At 37.8% G+C, this 19,058-nt stretch overlaps 1 protein-coding gene and 1 non-coding gene across 2 annotated transcripts in view; one reads left to right on the top strand and one right to left on the bottom strand.

Annotated features, from left to right (window-relative positions):
* The window catches only part of MAP3K1 (mitogen-activated protein kinase kinase kinase 1), an 81,625-nt gene extending 72,864 nt beyond the window's left edge, over nt 1-8,761 (top strand). Inside the window, 6 exon segments of the mRNA XM_032625663.1 lie at nt 312-464; nt 1,569-1,731; nt 2,890-3,021; nt 4,044-4,186; nt 4,802-4,933; nt 6,223-8,761. Coding sequence (XP_032481554.1) covers nt 312-464; nt 1,569-1,731; nt 2,890-3,021; nt 4,044-4,186; nt 4,802-4,933; nt 6,223-6,372 — 873 coding nt within the window. The 3' untranslated portion in view covers nt 6,373-8,761.
* Nucleotides 8,762-18,322: 9,561 nt separating this feature from the next.
* LOC116752407 lies at nt 18,323-18,486 on the bottom strand. The gene has a single exon (XR_004349480.1). It is a non-coding gene; the product is annotated as a U1 spliceosomal RNA (small nuclear RNA).
* Between the last annotated feature and the right edge of the window lie 572 nt (nt 18,487-19,058).

Genomic DNA, 19,058 nt, shown 5'->3' with positions numbered 1-19,058 from the left:
AAATACAGCTTTTAACATGAGTTAACTGTTAGAAGCAGAGTTTTCACATAGAATTAATTATACAACAATTTTTGTATCATTATTTGAACAGAAATACTCATTGCCTATTTCAGAGGTGCTTCTGGTTGATTCTACAGTGGTGATCACTTATGCATTTGACATTGGTCACCAACACTGTCCACTCAGAGGTCAAGTTTATAGGTGATTTGGGGAAGCCAGACTGAACAAGAGTAATATTTTGCCAGGCTGATTTCACAAACTCTTACTCTTTTAACTTAACAGTAAAAGGATTGCTCTCATTTAATATGCAGACACCAGAGACTCTACCAGGACATACCAAAGCAAAACAACCTTATAGAGAAGACACTGAATGGCTGAAAGGTCAGCAGATAGGCCTTGGAGCATTTTCTTCTTGTTATCAGGCTCAAGATGTGGGAACTGGAACTTTAATGGCTGTTAAACAGGTAAATATCTAGTGAGCATATAAATGATTACAATTATAAAAGTGAGCAAATAAAGGATATATCCCCATATGTATATATTTTAGTTTTTAAAGTTTTCAGAAACCTAAATTTCTTTTTCTAAAATATTTATTTATTCATTTTTTTGCTGCGTTGGTTCTTAGTTGCGGCACGCAGGATCTTCATTGCGGCACGTGGGCCTCTCTCTAGTTGTGGCTTGCAGGTTTTCTGTCTCTAGTTGGGGCACGCAGCCTCTCTTGTTGAGGCATGTAGGCTCAGTAGTTGTGGCGTGAGGGCTTAGTTCCCCGACCACGGATCAAACCCACGTCCCCTGCATTGGAAGGCAGATTCCTTACGACTGGACCACCAGGGAAGTCCTGAGAAACCTAAATTTTAAAATAGATGTTGCCACAGCACCAAAGGTATCATGAGTTCTATTTGAAAGTTGAAGCATGATTATTGTCATGGTTCATCAAGATGAAACATCAGGATGGGCCCTATAAAGGTTGCAGTTTTTGTTTGCACTTTTTTATATTTATTAGAGGTATGGTTTTATACTCCCTTCAGCAAAGTTACTGATGCAGTGTCATCTTGGGATTTCTGTGGTTTACTTTTTATAATGAGCATGCTTATCAAGATATGACAATAGTTGGGAACTCCCTTGTGGTCCAGTGGTTAGGACTTGGCGCTCTCACTGCTGGGGCCCGGGTTCAGTCCCTGGTCGGGGAACTAAGATCCCACAAGCCTCATGGTGAGGCCATAGTAAAGTTTTAGTCATGTTTAAGTCATGTTTAAGTCATGTTGGTTCTTATGATTGGGCTTTTCTCATTTTTTTAGTCTGCCTTCAGACAGTTTGGAAAGATTGGTTATGTCTCAGTCTTCTTTCATCTCCTGATATTTTACTGCTGCTTGTTAGATTCTTATTATTTAAAAGAGTTTGATTTGGTTTTTTTTATAAAGTATCTACATTGCATCCATGAGCATAAATGCCTTCTACTATTGATATATGTTAATTTGGGTTTGTCCATTTTAGATCAGTAATTAGTGAAAATTATAAATAGAAACCCATCAGAATTCAAAACTTTGTAAATATGTTTACTGAAATAGGTGACGTATGTCAGAAATACATCTTCTGAGCAAGAAGAAGTAGTAGAAGCATTAAGGGAGGAGATAAGAATGATGAGCCATCTGAATCATCCAAACATCATTAGGATGTTGGGAGCCACATGTGAGAAGAGCAATTATAATCTCTTCATTGAATGGATGGCAGGTATGTTCATGTTTTAAATTACAAATAGTGATACATAGATTTAACTTTTGCTTGATATTAAATTTAGGAAAAACCGTTTAATGAACACTTATTTTTATTAAATAGTTTAGATTCCTAAAAGTAAATTGCCTCAGCATAGTAGTATGAACTGTAAATAGTTTGTCTTTCATTTAAATATAAATAAAATATTCATTAACTCTAACTTTTAAACTTTTTCAGTGTGTCTTTTAAAATGATTGTGTACCATTGTTTTATAGGAATAATTTTTTTAAACCTGCCATGGTAAGATCCATATTTGTCCAGTTGGCCATCATTAATAGGACAGATTTAGGAAATATTTTAACATAACAATATAAAAATAAAATTAGTTAAGATATAGCTTTAAAAACTAACAGGTAAACTAGCACTGAAGCGTAAGTTGAACCTTGTCATCTACTTGAACAAATAGAGACTGAGTTTTATTTTGTATTATACCCTATATACAGTAAAATAAATGACTTGGGACGTAATGAATACACAAGCACTTGGTTTCTTACTTTTTTGTGTTTGAAGAGTGTATTTCTATTTACAAATCAGTTCTTTAGTACATTCTCTGATGTTGGTTGTTACCTGGGTTGATGGTTGTATATAGGTTGACTATTATAAACAATTTTAGATATAAACAATTTTAGATGAGGCTTATTGAGTTTGTGACTTGTCCTAGGTCAGAGCTGGTAAACAGTAGGATATGAAGCCTAACTCTGGGTCTTCTGGCTCCTCCCATTCTTTTTACCTTCTGTTAAATAACATGTTACCACTGTTTACTTACATCATTAAGAAAGAGATTTTGTATATCTTGGTCAAAAAGACAGAGAGGTGAATTGTACATAAGAGGAATAGTTCCATCCAAAATTGTTAACTTTTAAAGTTTTCTGAAATCTTGACCTTCCAGAAAACCAGTTCATGAGGGTTCCATGAAAATGTCTCCTAATTGATAGGTTTTAAGATTACTGGAATGTGTTAGTCTTTAAACCAGTTTCACTTCTGAAGCAGATGATAAATTTAATATTTCAAATGTGAATGTGAGCTTATGTACTGCAAGCTTATGTAACCAAAGTGTAATAAACAATTTTAATTTTGGCTTAAGTTTATGACAAATTATTATTATTACATGTTTAGGGGGATCTGTGGCTCATTTGCTCAGTAAATATGGAGCCTTCAAGGAATCAGTAGTTATTAACTATACTGAACAATTACTTCGTGGCCTTTCATATCTCCATGAAAACCAGATCATTCACAGAGATGTCAAAGGTAGGAATTCTTTTAATTATTATCTTCTTATTATCAATAATCAGAAAACAAATGTAATTTTAAAACTTAGACCTTTGTTGATAGTTTCTAACTTGAAATCAACTATGGGATTGTTTCTCCTGAGTAACTCAGATCACTAGAATTATCAGAAGTGAAAGGAACTTTTCAGGGTAATATATTCTGCCTTCTTTAGGCTGAGACTTTTTCCACAGTCTTACTGCTAATTGATGACAAACCAAGTACCGAATCCAAGTCTCTGATTCCCCTGTCTTGGTCTCATGATGTACTTACTGCCTCCCCAAAGGTTCCTGTTCCTGGCTTTATTTAAAATAACTGGGATACTGTAAGACTCCTTTTAAGAAAAATCCTCTCTAATCTTTTGCAGTTTGGTTTATTAAAGAGCAACTTCAGGGAATTCCCTGGTAGTCTAGGTTAGGACTCCGTGCTTTCACTGCCAGGGTGCAGGTTCGATCCCTGGTCAGGGAACTAAGATCCTGCAAGCTGCGTGGCCAAAAAAAGAGAGCAACTTTGGTTTTCTGACATGAATGCCTTTAGGATTTGATATAACACATTCAAGTAATTTTATAACATTAATTTTTTATTAAGCTATAATTATGAAATTATAAAGTCTGAATTGGTCTAGGTCAGTATGTTTCAACAGAGCTTGTCTCAAAGTGTAAACTACACTAAAATTGGAACTTTGAGTAAAGGTTTTGCTAAGAATCATTATATTAAAGGTTTAACACTTACTATTTAAAAGTTTTACGAAATCTCTGCTTTTGTTCCTTATGCCTTGATGCTTTGTCTGATTTTCCCTCTGAGGCTTTGGATTTTTTTTTACACTGCAGAGACCTATGTGCCTTTACTAATGAAGTGAATTGAGAGGAAGAGTAGATTTCTCTGTCACACAGTCTACTTTCTTTCTTTTGTCATTATCCTATTTTATTAGTAGTATTTTACTGAGTTTTTAATCTGTTCTTTTGTTTTTAACATATAAGGTCATTTGCTGTTTTTGTTGACAGGTGCCAATTTGCTAATTGACAGCACAGGTCAGAGACTGAGAATTGCTGATTTTGGAGCTGCAGCCAGGTTGGCATCAAAAGGAACTGGTGCAGGAGAGTTTCAGGGACAATTATTGGGGACAATTGCATTTATGGCACCTGAGGTGAGAAGCAGCTTTGAGTGTGATGAAAAAAAATATTTTGGAGTTCTGTGTGACAGCATTACACCAAATAAATTTGCAGTGTTATCCACTATGTGATTACTAATTAGAAGTCCACGGCCCTAAAACTAAGGTCTTAATGATATCCTTGATTTCAGACCTTAATCCCTGCCTTTCCATAGCCTTTAAGCAAATCTATTAAAACCTATTTCTAACAAAGAATTATTCGGTAATTTATAGTAGTTGTTTTCTAGTAAACCCAAGGTGCATAATTGCTATTCTGAACTCGGCCTCTTCTGTTATGTTCAGAACTCTTCACGTTCATATGTAGTGATAATTGGTTGTCCTCTTGCTCTGTAGTTTACTACGCGTACTGAGGCGGCTTTGAAATTCTGTGATATGCCTCTCCTTCAGAACCTCACAATTCTCCAAAATATTTTTGTCCCACATAGGAGATTGAGCGTGTTAATGAAATAAATGAGACATCAGGTAGTCTGTGGAATTGTTCTTTGTACATTGTTTTGCTCTGAAGTAAAAAAAACCAGAATCCGTAACTACAGAATGGCTTTCTCTTTTTCTAATGAGTCATATTTCCAAATTAACTCTGCTTTATTTTAGGTCCTAAGAGGTCAGCAGTATGGTAGGAGCTGTGATGTATGGAGTGTTGGCTGTGCTATTATAGAAATGGCTTGCGCTAAACCACCTTGGAATGCAGAAAAACACTCCAATCATCTTGCTTTGATATTTAAGGTACTCATGAGATAAAAATTACTTCTTTCTGCTAAAATTGGCAGAAGGCAAATTTTCATGGGTTCTCTCCTTCCCTGTCAATCTAACATGAAGGCATATCTTCTTTGAAATAAATGTATGTGTATATATCTCCAGGAATTGATATGATGTGGTGAATGTTGGCAGCATGAACAGTCAGTTCTCATTATTCACGGTAGTCATGCTCTGTCAAGTCACTGAGAACACTGAATTAGCAAATACTGAATCATTGCTCCTGGGTGAAATATGTACATATATATATATATACACACACACACACACACGCACACCAAACTTTTAAATTAAAATACTTGAAGCTCTTTTTGTATTGTACTGTCACAAATTTTTTAATCTGTTATTTCCTGTATTTAAAAAATTCACACCTAAGTCAGAGGCCAAGGCTGTTCTACCTTTCTGACAACTTCCAAATCCATTCTCTCCACTTCCACCAGAGAATAATGTAATGTTTGAGATTTAGCGTTTGAGTTGCACATGTGCTCATTTAAAAGCTTGGGCTTTGTAGTTATACAGACCTGGGCCCAAACCCTGGTTCCATCCTTTAACAGCCATGTGACTAGGAGAATTACTTATTCTGTCTACTGTCTGTTTTCTTGTTTATAAAATGGGTGTAATAATAGCACCTCCTTGATGAATTATTTATATTACATCATGAGGATAAACAGAATTACCTCTGGGCCTGAGAGTAAAGCACTTAAAACACACAGTCTGTGCAGAGTGGGTAGTATTAGTCCTCCGAGCTGATCCCCAGCGCCTCTCCCCTGCCATAATCTCCTCCAGGTCTCCCCATGCTTATATAACTTCCTCAGTCACCTGAAAATAAAAAATCAGTGCAGTTGTGTTTCTGATATACTAAATTGACTGGCCAGGTTTAGTCTTACTTACTTTGAATAGCTCTCTGTGCTGAAAAAACAGAAAATGTGCAATGAAGGAAAGAGGACAAACCATTTTGGAGAGTGAGTATGAGGAAAGCAGAATTGATTTGAGTGACTGTTTCACCTGCCTCATCATTGTGATGCACTTCGCCTTGTTCATTTGAGACAATAAAGAGAACTGTAGCTCCATCTGATCAGCATGTATTTGCTCAAATTCATGAGTTTTTCCATAGACACCTTGTTAGCAAAAAGTCCACCCACTTTTAATTCTTCTATGTATAGGATGCATATATAGAGGTTATGAAATATATGCACGTGTACTTCTGTATCAGAAGCTCCAGTTGTGGAGAACTTTAACCCTAGTGTTTTCTCTTACAGATTGCCAGTGCAACTACTGCTCCATCAATCCCTTCACATTTGTCTCCTGGTTTACGAGATGTGGCTCTTCGCTGTTTAGAACTTCAACCTCAGGACAGACCTCCATCAAGAGAGCTACTGAAGCATCCAGTCTTCCGTACTACATGGTAGCCAATTATACAAATAAACTGTAATGGAGACAGGATGCTCAACAAGAGAAAAAACTTTTGTGGGGAACCACATTGATAATCTGCTGGCCTTCATGCCACTGAACAGCTATGAACAAGATCAGTGGGGAACCCTTACCTAAGTATGTGATTGACAAATCATGATTTGTACCTAAGCTTAGTATGCAAAAGTCCACAATTTGTGCAGAAACTGTAAACTGTGCCTTTCAAAGAACTGGCCCTAGGTAAACAGGAAAGCAATGAAGTTTGCATGATTAATTAACAGAAGCATAATTTTTTGGAGCACTTTTTCAGCAATATTAGCAGCTGAGGGGCTCAGGATCTGTTTTAATGTTTCAGTTATTCTTCCATTTCATATTGTGATCACAAGCAGGGGGTTCTGCAGTTCATTTTTTTGTTTTTTTTTTTTTGGTCACTGGCTATAAAAATCAGTATCTGCCTCTTTTAGGTCAGAATATGCTATAAGTAGCAGTAAATAAATATATTTTTAAAAGTTGATAACTTCTTTATGACCCACAATTGACCTTTATCTTTTTAAATGCCTGGGCAATTGTGGTTCATTGTGCATTTTACTGTTGGCCCATTCATTTCGTTTTTGGAAATTATGGTTCTATATTTTCATTTCACCTTCATTTATGTTTAATATTCAGGGAAAGGTGATCTTTCAAACCAGAAAAAAAAAAAAGAACTAGATGTGAACCAGAGTTTATTAAATATCTTGCTATTGCAAGAGTTTTTTAAAATATAGATGCAATTTTGTTTGTTTTTAAAATTGGAATATGATAAAATACTACCTTCATTGAGTCAGTCACTGCTCTTCTTATGCAGGTTAAATATAAATTAAGTGAAAATCAACTGTTCTCTGTGATGCAGCTCACAACCAAGATCAAGATGACCTTGAAATGTATTTGAATTTTTTTAATGTATCGGTTTCTTTTGTAGGAAACTTCACACCATTTAAGTCTTACTCTGTATGTAATTATCCATCATGCATCATCACCACTGATAACAACATTAACTGCTGTTTTCCTTCTACCATGCATTATCTCTTTACAGTAGGCCTGGCTGATAGATAGATAAAGAAAAATTAACTTACTCAACTACAAACGAGTGTTTCTAAACAATAAATTTGCTTTGAACTTGGAAAATGTGTTCAGAAAGATAAGTGAAACAATTTCATTTACACACTAATTCCTTGGATTTTGCACAGTTATCTAATGGTTTTTGTCTAAACTGAATTCAGATGCATGGAATCCTGAAGGAAAATGGCAGCTCTTTTACCCTTTTTTCTGTGAGTCTTTTAAATTAAGTACTGATTAAGTATTTAATACAGCTTTTTGAGATGTTAAGTTTTAACTCTTCAGAAGCCAGTTGAATTGTTGTAGAGTTAAATAAAATTGGTTATTCTCAAAGACTCAGGATAAGCTAAATAAGCTATATAGAGTACATTTTAAATGTACAACACAAATTGGAAGTAAAATAAGTTACAAGATAAGTTTACAGGGATATATTGCATATAATTTTTAAAAGGCAGTTTTTTTATATGAATGTGTTTCTTAGTGAAATTTTACATTCCTTTGGTTGGAAGATTGGCAATATTTGAAGAGTTAAACATAGTACAGAAATGTGAAGTTTGGTAGCTCTAAATGTGTTGTATTTTCTTTCTTTCTTTTTTTTTGATTACTTAGAATTTTCACAGTTCTAATAAGATTGTTTCCAAGTCTCTCATGTGCAAGCTTTAAAGGATGCACTCTTGCCATTTTATGTACTGGAAGATCATTGGTCAGATTAATACTGTGTCTGACAGAGATGTAAACTGTATAAACTGAGGAACCTCAGCTAATCAGTATTACTTTGTAGATCACCATGCCCACCACATTTCAAACTCAGACTGCCTGTAGATGTCAGAAATCCATTGTTTGAGTTTGTTTGCAGTTCCCTCAGCTTGCTGGTAATTGTGGTGTTTTGTTTTTTGTTTTGTTTTCAATGCAAATGTGATGTAATATTCTTATTTTCTTTGGATCAAAGCTGGACTGAAAATTGTAATGTGTAATTATTTTTGTGTTCTTAATGTTATTTGGTACTCAAGTTGTAAATAACGTCTACTGCTGTTTATTCCAGTTTCTACTACCTCAGGTGTCCTATAGATTTTTCTTCTACCAAAGTTCACTTTCACAATGAAATTATATTTGCTGTATGACTATGATTCCTAAGACTTCCAGGGCTTAAGGGCTAACTTCTATTAGCACCTTACTGTGTAAGCAAATGTTACAAACAAAATCTCTGGGTTAAGATAATTTGGCTTAAATGTATCCTTTGTTATTTTAAATATATCAAGATATTTTAATTAAAATTTTTACCCCATTGAACCACTTTTATAGTATTTGTACCTATTTTGGTGTTTTGTCTTTATAGTAAATAAAAGTTTTTGAACAAAGGTTGTTATTTTTATTTATTTTGAAATAATTTCATACTGACAGAAAAGTCCTAAGAACACCACAAAGTGCTCCCATATATACCATTCACCCAAAAGCCCCATTCAGATTTTGCCAGCAGCCCAGTTATATCCTTTATAGCAAAAGGATCCAAACCAAGATCAGCTTTGCTCTTGGCTGTTTCTTGAGTCCCATTCAATCCAGAACCATTCCTTATGCGTTCCTTGACCCTGACGACCTTAATTTACTGTTTTATAGAAGTCCCTCAATTTGCATTTGGTGATTCCTCATGATTCAATTCAGAGTATGCATTTGTGACAGGAATATCTCAGAGATGATGGTGCAGGCAGTGTTCTTTTCAGTGTCTCCTATCCGGAGGTATACAAGGTCAGTTTGTCCCATTGCTGGTGATACAAACTGTGATCATCTGAGAAGGCTTTGCCACTGTAAAGTTACTCTTTCCCTTTATAATTAATATCTACCTTTATATTAAATATTTTGTGGAGGTGACACTTTGAGGCTACATAAATAGCTTGTTATTCATCCAACTTTAGCTCTCTGCTCTTAACTTTCTTGCCTGAATTATTACTCTGATGGTTGCCAGACACTGGTTTTCTGGTTCCTGCACTCCTTCTGTATTCTGTTAATGGGCATTTTTCTATAAGGAAGACTTTTCTCTTCTTTGTTATTCATATATATCAAAATGGGTTTGTGGATTCCTATTCAGTGAGATAAAATCCATTACTGTCATCACATATTTCCTCAAATTGTCACATTTAGCCATTGGGAGCCTCTCAGAGCTAGCTTCTCTATGGACTGACAAGCCACCATTATTCTTTGAACACTTCTATACTTCAGACCCATCTCGTGAGTTTGGTTCATCCCTGGGATCAGCCATTTTTCCAAAGAGCCCTGACTGGTATTTAAAAACTGGGTGCTAGATACACTCATTATTCCTGGGTATCACTGCTCCCAGGCCCTCTTGGTAGACAAAGCTAGAATATATGTTTTTTTGCATACGTATGCAAAATACATATACATATACCTACCCATACACACACATAAACCATGAGTTCACACCAACCTTTCCATTTCAGTATACCACCATCCAGGTTCATTCAAGCTTTCCCTCTTTCCATATTTGTAACTCCTTTTCTGGACAGTAAGAAACCTGGCTCCCATTTGCCTCAATACGTTGACTGACTTGCTCAAGCTCTCCACCCACCCATGTAACCCATCTCCTGATCCCCAGTTAGGCTGCCACCTCAGTCGGCTGCCTTCTCTGCATGGGCCCCAACCCCTGCTGGACTGCCCTTGTTCCAGCTTACCTAAAGCCAGACATACACGTATGTATATTTTTTAGGGCAGTTTTAGGTTCACAACAAAATGGAGCAGAAGATTCAGGGATTTCCCCCCGTTAACTCCTGGCCTCACATACTGCACAGCCTACCCCACTATCAACACTGAAGGGCTTTTTGACAAAATAAAGCTTTATTTAAAATTGTTCTTTAAAAAAAAAAATTAACGGAAAATTATACCTTTTTTAAAAAAATCTTATGTGGTTTGACATGTTATATACTTGCACATAAATACTACTACTGTTCCCAGACAGCACAGATTAAACTTAATTGATCCTGTTCATACAACTCTTTTTATATCAGACATAAAAAAAGCATAAAAACCATCCTCTTATGTTAAACTGTTGGGACTAGGAATAAAGATTTATTCAACAGCTACTATTTGTCAGGCATACTTTACAACACAGTGATTATACTCCATTTCACAAATGAGGAAATAAGGCAATTTCAATCATTCTGCAATTCAGGCTGTACCAGGGAACTCACTTGGCCTACCGCAGAGTTCTAGTCTTAGATTGTACCTTGTGGTTGTGTGTTACTGTTTTCTACTTTCATCCTTCGTATTTCTGCTCAGTAGTTGTTTCTCACATGATCACCCTGCAAGATAGGTAATGTCACTGAAAACTGTGAGTTCAGAAGCTATCTTGTGTCTCTACATTTGTTTTAAACTTTCTGTATAACGTGATTTAAAATGAACACCTTTTAAATAGGCTCTGGATATTTTCCCTAAAGGGCACACTTCAGTCATTTCAGGAAAATATTAACTTTGAGAAAAGCTTTCTGTTTCAGAGGAATTAATAAATTAATTCTGTTCCTTGATTTTACTTCAATGATATTAACAGTTTTACAAAATGACCAAATCTGCAGGTTAGATGGAATCTAGAAAAATGTTGGGGTATCATGCCCACATGGAAATGCCAATGAATGCATTTGTGAACTGATACAGTAATTCACTTGTTATAAAACAAAATGCATGAAATACTGCAGTCACTGGAGAACACAGTGACAAACGTATGCAAACTGCCATATTTCCATGTCATGCCAATTTTTAGGTTTGTCATTTAAAAAATTTCTGCTATAAGCAAAAATCAGATGTTGAATTGAGACGTAAGGTAGGAAAGGATGGGTCTTTTAAAGTAGGTGATGATAATGGACTTCGTGACCACAGAGCCTGAGACATCACCTGGGTCAAGTCTGGCTCTGCCACTTGCTAGCCGTGTAACCCCACAACAGCTTTGTAAGAAGTAAGAGAACCTATGTAAATGGCTAAGAACAGTACCAGGCACAGTGGATGCACAATATGTATTTTATGAATGAATGAGTGACCCAAAAGTCACAGACTCAAATGCCTGTGGACCTAGAAGTGTCCTTAGCAGAGCTTTTGGCTGACCTGAGAGTTCATGCCAAATTCATGTCCAAGCGGGGTCCATGTTACCATGTTGGAATGAAAAAAAAAAAGCCCAGTGTTTCCAAAGCCTCTGAATTTTCAAAAGAAGCTGGAGAGATCTGGATTTTACATGCAATTTATTGATGTTTACATATTGGAAACTAATATTAAATTTTATAAGGAACAGTAGGCTAAACAAAACTCATATGCTTGATCTGGCCTGTGACTAGCTGCTTTTTGACCTCTGATCTGGGTCCAGGCTTATAAAACAAAAAATGAAGTAGAAAATCAGAGTGAAATCTCAGCTTTAGGAAACTGGATCCAGGACTTTTGTCTTCTGAGATATATGAGATAAGGGGGAAATGGAGATGCTGATTATAGATGCTAGAGAACTAACCTATGAAAATTAATGTCTAGTTTTATGCACTAATGTGAAATGCCTACCGCTAAAGCCTAATTATCATGTAGCAAACTATGTATATAGCATTCAAATATGCAGGACTTCCCGGTGGTCCACTGGTAAAGAATCCGCCTTACAATGCAGGAGACATGGGTTTGACCCCTGGTCTGGGAACTAAGATCCCACATGCCGCGGGGCAACTAAGCCCGTGGACCACAACTACTGAGCCCACACGCCTCAACTAGAGAGCCTGCATGCCGCAAACTACAGAACCCACGTGCTCTGGAAACTGCACACCACAGCTAGAAAAGAGAAAACCCACACACCACAACTAGAGAGAAGCCCTCGTGCCACAAGGAAGAGCCCGCACGCTACAACAAAAGATCCAGCATGCCTCAATGAAGATCCCGCATGCTGCAACTAAGACCCAACGCAGCCAAAAACAAATAAGTAAAATCTTAGAAAAACAAATATGCCATCACAGTGGTATAGCTAGTCTGTGAGTTTCATTTTACAGTAGGTACTCTGCATGATCTGTGACTAAAGAACTTCACCCACAACCGAAGCCAGTCTCATCACTTGCGATCAACCTGGTATTACTGTGGCCCATGCCCCATGGCCCTCAGTTCAGAACTTTGCCAAACCTGTAGAGATAAAACTAGGCTAAGCCGATGACATAAGAGGCAAAGTCTTCATGCCCCAAAGTTCCTTTCCCACAACGCTGAAATTCGTATTGGAGTTTATTTTTGAGATAACTAAGTGCTATTTTCCCTTAAAGTCAATTTGCTTAATGAGATCTCACAACATCTACGTAGACATACTCAGAGGATGAGGGTCGTAACTAGGATGAAAGGGAAAGAAAGAAAAGGAGGAGGAATAATGAGGTATGGGGAAATATTGAAAAATCTTTGGCAGGGAGTAGCACAACTGTATTTGCATTTTATAAAGATCACTCCAGCAGTATCTTGAAGAAGGAATCAAAGGGGCGGTACCAGAGGCAGAAAGAAAGTCCGAAGACAACTGCATTATCTAGATAAGAAAGTGTGAGGGGAGGGCTTCCCTGGTGGCGCAGCGGTTGAGAGTCCGCCTATGCAGGCGACACGGGTTCATGCCCCGGTCCGGGAAGATCCCACATGCTGCGGAGCGGCTGGGCCCGTGAGCCATGGCCACTGAGCCTGCGCATCCGGAGCCTGTGCTCTGCAACGGGAGAGGCCACAACAGTGAGAGGCCCGCATACCGGGGGAAAAAAAAAAAGGAAATGTGAGGGGAGAGTGATGTCAGCATCAGGGCAGAATACAATGTCCCTAACAACACTGAATCATGAAGAAAGAGAAAATCTGAACAGACCAATAACAAGTAAGGAAACTGAATCAGTAAACAAAAACCTCTCAACAAAGAAAAGCCCAGGGGGGCTTCCCTCTTCGCACAGTGATTGAGAATCTGCCTGCTAATGCAGGGGACACGGGTTTGAGCCCTGGTCTGGGAGGATCCCACATGCCGCAGAGCAACTAGGCCCGTGAGCCACAACTACTGAGCCTGCGCGTCTGGAGCCCGTGCTCCACAACAAGAGAGGCCGCGACAGTCAGAGGCCCGCGCACTGCCATGAAGAGTGGCCCCTGCTTGCCACAACTAAAGAAAGCCCTCGCACAGAAATGAAGACCCAACACAGCAAAAATAAATAAATAAATTACTAAACTCCTACCTCCAACATCTTCTTAAAAAAAAAAAAAGAAAGAAAAAGAAAAGCCCAAGACCAGATGGTTTTGCTGGTGAGTTCCATCAAACATTTAAAGAATTAACGCCAATCCTTTTCAAACTCTTCAAAAAAACTGAAAAGGAGGGAACACTCCCAAGCTCATTTTATGAGCCCGGCATTACCCTGACATCAAAGACAGATACGGACACTACAAAAAAAGAAAACTACAGGCCACAGGTGGTCCAGGATGGCGGTGTAGGAAGATCCTGAACTCACGTCCTCCCACAGGTACACCATATCTACAACTACATATGGAATATTTCCCTCTGGAAAAGACCTGAAAACTAGCTGACCAGCTCCTTCACGACAAATGATAAAAGGGCCACATTGAGGCAGAGGCAGAGAAGTGATCTCACTAAAACCCCACCCTCAGTGCAGCGACGCACAGTCAGGAGGGATGTCAAAAATACAGAGCTTCTCCCTGAGGAGTGAGGGGTTTGTGCCCCACATCGGGTGCCCTGACCCTTGGGACCTGCAGTGGAGAGATGAGCCCCCAAAAGGTCTGGCTTGGGAAACCAACAGGGCTCACGTCCAGGGGACCCAAAGGGCTGTACAGAACTGAGACATTTCTCTTAAAGGGCTCACGTGCAGACTCACTTGCCCTGGGGACCAGTGTAAAAGCAGTTTGAAAAGTGCCTGTTCTCCACCGTGGCTGTATCAATTTACATTCCCACCAACAGTACGAGAGGGTTCCCTTTTCTCCACACCCTCTCCAGCATTTGTTGTTTGTAGACTTTTTGATGATGGCCATTCTGACTGGTGTGAGGTGATACCTCACTGTAGTTTTGATTTGCATTTCTCTAATAATTAGTGATACTGAGCATCTTTACACGTGCCTGTTGGCCATCTGCATGTCTTCTTTGGAGAAATGCCTATTTAGGTCTTCTGCCCATTTTTTTGATTGGGTTTTTTTGTTTTGTTTTTGATATTAAGCTGTATGAGTTGTTTATATATTTTAGAAATTAATCCCTTTTTGGTCTCTTCATTTGCAAATATTTTCTCCCATTCTGTAGGTTGTCTTTCTGTTTTGTGTATGGTTTCCTTTGCTATGCAAAAGCTTTTAAGTTTAATTAGGTCCCACTTATTTTTGCTTTTGTTTCCATTAATCTAGGAGACAGATCCAAAAAAAAATATTGCTGCAATTTATGTCAAAGCGTGTTCTGCCTATGTTTTCCTCTAGGAGCTTTATAGTATCTGGTCTTACATTTAGGTCTTTAATCCATTTTGAGTTAATTTTTGTATATGGTGTTAGTGAATGTTCTAATTTCATTCTTTCACATGTAGCTGTCCAGTTTTCCCAGCACAAATTACTGAAGAGACTGTCTTTTCTTCATTGTATATTCTTGCCTCTTTTGTCATAGATTAATTGACCATAAGTGCGTGGTTTATTTCTGGGCTCTCTATCCTGTTCCACTGATCTATGTGTCTGTTTTTGTGCCAATACCATACTGGTTTGTGTTTTTTTTAACATCTTTATTAGAGTATAATTGCTTTACAATGCTGTGTTAGTTTCTGCTGCATAACAAAGTGAATCAGCTATACATATACATACATCCCCATATCTCCTCCCTCTTGTGTCTCCCTCCCACCCTCCCTATCCCACCCCTCTTGGTGGTCACAAAGCACCAAGGTGATCTCCCTGTGTACCATACTGTTTTGATTACTATAGCTTTGTAGTAATTTATAGTATAGTCTGAAGTCAGGGAGTGTGGTTCCTCCAGCTCCATTCTTCTTTCTCAAGATTGTTTTGGCTATTGGGGGTCTTTTGTGTTTCCATACAAATTTTAAAATTATTTGTTCTAGTTCTGTGAAAAATGCCATTAGTATTTTGATAGGGATTGCACTGAATCTGTAGATTGCTTTGAGTAGTATAGTCATTTTCACAATGTTGAATCTTCCAGTCCAAGAACATGCTATATCTTTCCATCTGTTTGTGTCATCTTCAATTTCTTTCATCAGTGTCTTTCTTTTATTTTGGCTGCACCAGGTCTTAGTTGCAGCATGTGGGATTTTTGTTGCAGCATGTGGACTCTTTAGTTGTGGCATGTAGGCTCTTAGTTACGGCATGCATGTGGGATCTAGTTCCCTGACCAGGGATCAAACCCAGGCCCCCTGCATTGGGAGCACAGAGTCTTAACCACTGGACCACCAGGGAAGTCCCTCATCAGTGTCTTATAGTTTTCCAAGTATGACTCTTGTATATCTGTAAGTAGGTTTATTTCTAGGTATTTTATTCTTTTTGATGCAGTGGTAAATGGGATCGTTTCTTTAATTTCTCTCTCTCATATTTTGTTGTTAGTGTGTAGAAACTAACAGATTTCTGTATATTAATTTCCTTCAACTTTACCAATTTCATTGATATGAGTTCTAGTAGTTTCCCGGTAGCATCTTTAGGATTTTCTATGTATAATATCATGTCATCTGCAAACAGTGACAGTTTTACTTCTTCTGCAATTTGGGTTCCTTTTATTTCTTTTTATTCTCTGATTGCGGTGGCTAGTACAAAAGTGGCGAGAGTGGACATTCTTTTCTTGTTCTGATCTTAGAGGAAATGCTTTCAGATTTTCACCATTGACTACGATGTTAGCTCTGGGTGTGTCATATATGGCCTTTATCATGTCAAGGTATGTTCCCTGTATGCCCACTTTCTGGAGAGTTTTTATCATAAATGGATGTTGAATTTTATCCAAAGCTTTTTCTGCATCTATGATCATCTCCATATGAGATGATCATATGGCTTTTATTCTTCAATTTGTTAATGTGGTGTATCACATTGACTGATCTAGGGATACTGAAAAATCCTTGCATTCCTGGGATAAATCCCACTTGATCATGGTGTATGATCCTTTTAATGTATTGTTGAATTTGTTTTGCTAGTGATATTGTGAGGATATTTGCATCTATGTTCATCAGTAATATTGGCCTGTAATTTTCTTTTTTGTGGTATCTTTGTCTGGCTTTGGTATCAGGGAGATGGTGTCCTCATAGAATGAGTTCAAAAGTGTTCCTTCCTCTGCAATTTTTTAGAATAGTGTTAGAAGGATAGGTGTTAACTCTTCTCTAAACTTTTGGTAGAATTCACTTGTGAAGCCATTTGGTCTTTTGTTTATTGGGAGTTTTTAAATTACTGATTCAATTTCAGTATTCATAAAAGTTTTAGGGCATGAAAAACAAATAAAAGCAGAGGTAGATTAAATTAGACTAGATTAACTTTGACCCAGTTTAAAAAACAAATAATAAAAGAACAGTTATAAAAGGTATTTTTGAAATTAGAGAAATTTAAATATGGGCTATATTCATGATATTGAAGTACTGTTCACTTTTAAAGATACAATGGTAATGTGATTATGTAGAAAATGTCATTCTTATATATGTGTGTGTGGAGAGAGAGAAAGAGAGAGAGGAATTGTTACAAAATGTTAACAACTGGTGAACCTACATAAAAGATATATGGCTGTTCACTGCACTTTTCTGTAGGTTAGAAATTTTCAAAATAAAAAATTGGGAAAATATTTATGTTTGTATATTCTTTGGTTTGTTGTCATTTATTTTTTTGTATTTTACCTTGATTTCCTTTTTTTTTTTTTCCTGCAGCCGGGCTCCTGTATTTCAGTGGCAATTCAGCCTACTACACTAATTGACCACCAGTGAAAGAATTATTTACAGAATTACACAACATCCAGAAGAGGGCAGCAGAGTAAAAGTTTTCTTTAATTAAAGGATGATCTTAACAGTGTACTGACTTTGCCAAATATCTGAAAATCAGAGTTTACATCACCTCTTTCTCAGGAATAAGCAGTTAGCTCAGTGTTCCTCTTAGAAAACTGAAAAAACTAAGGCAATTCACCGATAACTCCATTGTTCCAATCAAAAACTTAGACTCAGTTTAAGAATAAGAACAGGACATTCTTATTCTCCTATCCCCTTCAGACAAGAGTAACAGTTACAACCAAGGAGAGGCTCTAAAAAGACACTTGATGCCTTTTTCCCGGTTTCCTGTTCTCAAGACCACCTTGCTCTTGAATTGCCACCCACCCACCCATCCATTCACCCATCCATCTTGCCAACCACTGTTCGTCTTGAGCTTCCCAAACTATTCCTACATGCTAGTGCTCTGCTTAAGAACCTTCAATGACTACCTACCGCTTACCTCAAGATTTCCTAATGGTCTGATCTTACTCTGCCTAAAAATTTTATTTCCTACTATTCCTAATGCAAATTTTTGCTCTACTCAGATTGTTACACTCTTGTTCTCTGAACCCACAGTATTCATTCCCACCTCTGCAGTTTTGCTCACGCCAATGGTTCTCAAACGTTTTGGTCTCATACTCTGGTCTGAGAAGCATCTGAGAGCCAATGGCATAGAATCTTCCAGTTGATATATTCAAAACTGCCATAACGAACTGTGTACTAATACACAGCTCTCTGGGGCATCATTCCTAAATATTTGTATGTTTATTATAATCATTTTCCACTAGATGGCAGTAAAGTGGCTGGAGGCAGAGGTGAATTTTGCTAATTCAGACTAGCAGAGACAATTTTTTTCTTCTCCTTTTTAGGCAGTATGTTATTTTCTTTTACTTTTACTTTTTTTTTTCAGGGGAGAGCATGAACACAGTCCCCCACTACCGCAAATTATGCAGTCGAGTTTTCCACATTTGGGGAAATCGCAGGAGTCAACATATCCGGAGTACAATGGATAAGCCTTGCCCTGGGAAAACCACCTTTAAGATCATGGTATCTCCCCTGCCAGGTAAGTATTTCATGCAGTATTTTATAAATTTATTTATTTATTTATTTTTGTCTGCGTTGGGTCTTCGTTGCTGTGCGCGGGCTTTCTCTAGTTGCGGGGAGTGGGGGCTACTCTTGTTGCAGTGCACGGGCTTCTCATTGTGGTGGCTTCTCTTGTTGCGGAGCACGGGCTCTAGGCGCGCAGGCTCATAGTTGTGGCTCGCGGGCTCTAGATCGCAAGCTCAGTAGTTGTGGCACACGGACTTAGTTGTTCCGCAGCACGTGGGATCTTCCCGGACCAGGGCTCGAACCCGTGTCCCCTGAATTTGGCAGGCAGATTCTTAACCACTGCACCACCAGGGAAGTCCCTCATGCAGTATTTTAGACCCTAAAGCACAAAATAACTTTGAAATACGTTGCGTCTAATTTTATCAATAGGCAATATACTACTGTAATTCATAGAATTGACATTAACTTCAATATCCAAAGTTAATGAAATGCCTTGTCACAAACTTTCCTTCTCAAAATTTTACATCACAGTATGTGGCTCTAACACTCAATTCTCAAACATTTTTGTCTTCAGACCCCATTATACCTTTAAA

This window comes from Phocoena sinus, chromosome 3, assembly GCF_008692025.1.
Source record: "Phocoena sinus isolate mPhoSin1 chromosome 3, mPhoSin1.pri, whole genome shotgun sequence".
In the NCBI taxonomy this organism is placed as follows: domain Eukaryota; kingdom Metazoa; phylum Chordata; class Mammalia; order Artiodactyla; family Phocoenidae; genus Phocoena; species Phocoena sinus.
This window is presented reverse-complemented; position numbering and strand designations above follow the sequence as displayed.